General features: G+C 43.7%; 1 protein-coding gene across 1 annotated transcript in view; it reads left to right on the top strand.

Moving 5' to 3' along the window:
• SYTL4 (synaptotagmin like 4) overlaps nucleotides 1-3,685 on the top strand; it is a 35,549-nt gene that overhangs the window by 17,343 nt on the left and 14,521 nt on the right. The window contains exons 7-8 of the mRNA XM_018564182.1: nucleotides 870-960; nucleotides 2,280-2,383. Coding sequence (XP_018419684.1) covers nucleotides 870-960; nucleotides 2,280-2,383 — 195 coding nt within the window. The remainder of the gene's footprint in view (nucleotides 1-869; nucleotides 961-2,279; nucleotides 2,384-3,685) is intronic.

The raw sequence follows: 3,685 nt of genomic DNA, 5'->3' as shown, positions 1-3,685 counted from the left end.
GCTCGCTCGCCCGCCTGCCGACATTAGACAGCTCGGCTGCCTTAATGTTGTGGTGCCTGAACCTTGGCTCGCGTACCAGCAGAAAGGGCCTCGCGTGCCCTCCCTGGCACACGTGCCATAGGTTCGCCACCACTGACATAGGGCCATGAGACATGGCAAAATTAGGTGGCTGCTGTGCGGGCCACATTACAAGGTCCGGCGGGCCGGATTCGGCCCGCGGGCCTTGTGTTTGCCACCCCTGCTCTACATAGACATTTCGATGACACTTGTTCTGCCTATGGCTTCAGTTATTTTACCTTAGGAATGTAGGCGCATCACGTTAGACTTTTAAAGTAAACTCGAGTATTTCAATTTGAATGATTTCCTACTTATTTTCAGTTGTGGGAATTGTATTGGAATTGCGCATTCTTGAACGGTAGAAGGAAAAGTGATGGGCAATTCTGATGGAGGATAGAGATCACCAGCACTTGGCAAATGAAGTTCAAAAAAAATAACGTCCATTTATTTGGACCAAACCTCACACATATCGCATAATCCAATGTTTCGGGTCCCTTCATCAGGGCAGAGATGTGATGAAGGGACCCTGCGCGGTCCCGAAACGTTGAATTATGCGATATATGTGACGTTTGGTCCAAATACATGGACGCTCTTTTTTTTTTTACTTCATTTGCTGAGTGCTGGTGATTTCTATCCTCCATTGACTGTTGTGCACGGCGCCAATCCGTGATCGTCACTTCGAGCACCACGATTGTTACTTGGACCGGGAACGCTGCAGGGGGTTCCGGGGGACTTAATGTTTTCTGTTCTTTATTTGGACTTCATTTAGCTGAATGTTCTTGTAGTAAAATATCCCTGCATTTTAATTTTAGGAGTCGCGCATTGGGAGTCGGAGTGCGGGCTCGGCAGACGAGAGCGATCATTTGTTTAAGAAGAATACTCGCAAACCCTTGAAGCCGTCAGGTCTAAATTATTTTTATGTCTTATGTGCTATAGTAATGGACAGCTGACGGGCTGGAAGCAAAGAGTAGTAATGTGTAATAGTAAAAGAGAGTAATGCCCGTAGTAAATATAAAGTAAACATAAAGTATAAGTGAACCCATTTTGTACAGAGAAAAATAATGCAGTTTCCAAAATTTGAGAAGCAAGATGCATGCAACCCGATCCCATTACAGCTCACACAAATGTCAGCCGCCCTCTGTGTGACACTTAAAGGGAATATAACATAATTTTCTTTTTTAACTTTAATACTTTTTTAATATTACATAACAAACACTTTTACAACAACAATTACATATTAAAATGACAACATAAAAAGAAGAAAAAGGAGAAAAAAATAAAAACCCATTTTCAGTCATTTTTTAATTTCTTTTTTTACATTTGCATCTTTTTAATTTGAAAATGTTAATTTTTTTAATGTTTTTGTATTTTTTTTTTAGAAATAAACATGTGATGCAGCGTATACGTATGACACAATTTTTGCAGATTATAATTTTGTAGTCTTGATAGTTTCAGGAAAATTATACAATTGCCAACACGGTAAAAGAGATGTGTGGCATAGGCATCAATACCCCAGCCAATAAAACTCTGTTTTTTTTTTTCTGTTACCATATAAATCAATTAAATAAAACACTATCCTCCTTTTCTATTTTCTTAGACTCAAAACTAAAGTCTTTTTTTTTTTTATTGTTTTTTTTTTTGTCCCCGGAACAAAAGACGATGTAAATAGGTACCAATAAGACTCAAAATCCTTTCCTCATCATTATTACTACTTTCTTCATGTATCCCTTCCTCTGTCATATACTGAGCTAAAATGGAGGAGAGGAAAGGAGGACTTTCAGAGGACCCCCAGCTGTCCCCATTCCCTGTCCCTCTCCTCAGCCTTCAGATATAAGTAATTTATAGATGATAGTATGTACATGTATACGACCCTTCATATAGCTGCAGATCTAAGGCCTGGTTCACACTTAGGGGATTTATCCCGCGGGCACAAACACAGATTCGCATTGAAGTCTATGGAAGCTGCTCACCCCTTTGCGGTTTGCCGTGCGGATGGAAAAAGGCGCAGGAGCTATTTTCAGGCGACTGTCGCACGGTTCAGGTCCCATAGACATCTCTATGCATTGGAATCCGTGCAACAACCGAGCGGTTTCTAAAGCACAATCGTGCAAATGAAAAGGCGTGACAACCGCTCGATAACAGCTCACCAGCTCAATCGCCTAGGTGTGAACCTAGCCTAAAGATCAATATCTGAAGTGTGCTTCCTTCAATGTATATTTCAGATTACAGTAAGTCCACCATAGACCTACGTCCAGAAGAGAAGGTCGGAGCGGAAAGCACCATGGGGGATCGAAGCAAGTCTGTTCCTGGGCTGAACGCAGAAATGGTTTGTAATGCACGCTATCCATATACTCCATATACAATAATAAAATCACTAAAGGATCAGAAAACAAGTATCCATCCATATTTCACAACTGTATTTTGCCTTAGGCTAGGTTCACACCTAGGTTACTTATGCGCGATATCGCACAAAACTAGACATGTGCACAAGAAAAAAATTAGTTTCCAGACAAAACAAATGAAAACAAAAAACGTTTTAATTCGTTTCGTCAAAGGAAAAAAAAATGTTTATGTTGATTCGGAGGCAACGAGCCCCTGAATCCGAAACTGCAGAACGAGCGGCGGCCATATCGATATGTGTGCCGCCATTTTAGAGTGGATCTTGGTATACACCAAGATGGCGGCGCCCGCATGTTTGTGTGCTTCCATCTTGGTGTATACCAAGATCTACTCCAAAATGGCGGCATGCATGCACAGAATGTGCCGGTGGCCGATCTGGCTTCCGCTCGTTCAGCGTGTGTCACGTCCAAGGCCGGATTTACTCTCTCTGCTGCCGTCCAAGGCCGGGTTCCTCAAAGTCTCCCAGAAGAGTGAGGGACCACAATAAATCACTTGTACAAAACAAGCAGCTGTACATTTAGCCCTGCTTGCCCCAAGCAGGGCTAAATGTAGAAAAAAAAAACTGCCCGGCGGCTGTGCTGCCCCTCCACTCCCTGCTGCCCCGAGGCCAGGCCTCGTTGGCCTTGTGGGAAATCCGGCCCTGGTGACGTCATACGCTCCGCCTCCAAGATGGCGGGTATGACCAGAATATGGCTGCCGGCGTCTTCTGAAAACAAATTTATGTATGCCCGAATATAGTTTTAGTATGTTCGGGCATATATTAAATGCACATGTCTACACAAAACAGAGATTTGCATTCAAGTCTTTGGAAGCTGTTGACACCTTTTACGATTTGTCGTGCGGTAGAAATCACCTGTCATGCAAAAAGGTGCAGGAGCTATTTTTGGGCGGTTGACGTGCGATTTGGGTCCCATAAACATCTCTATGCATTGAAAACCGTGCGGTTTTCAAAGCAAAATCGTGCAAACAGGAACATGCAACAACCGCACGAAAATGGCTCACCAGCTCAATCGCCTCGGTGCGAACCTCGTTTCTTAAAGGAAACTATGAGGTGAGTGATTGTCACTCAACCTCATAGTTCGGGCCGACGTGTGACAATGAGACTGTCACAGGTCGGCTCAGTAGATCGGGAAGTGAGCGAACACATACCGGCGTTCGCTCACCTCTCGATCCTGTCCCTGCAGAGAGCTGTGACTGTCACTCACGGCTCCCTGCAAGGATTCCCCCC

The sequence above is a fragment of the Nanorana parkeri genome, unplaced genomic scaffold (genome assembly GCF_000935625.1).
Source record: "Nanorana parkeri isolate BGI_ZX_2015 unplaced genomic scaffold, ASM93562v1 scaffold731, whole genome shotgun sequence".
Lineage (NCBI taxonomy): Eukaryota > Metazoa > Chordata > Amphibia > Anura > Dicroglossidae > Nanorana > Nanorana parkeri.
This window is presented reverse-complemented; position numbering and strand designations above follow the sequence as displayed.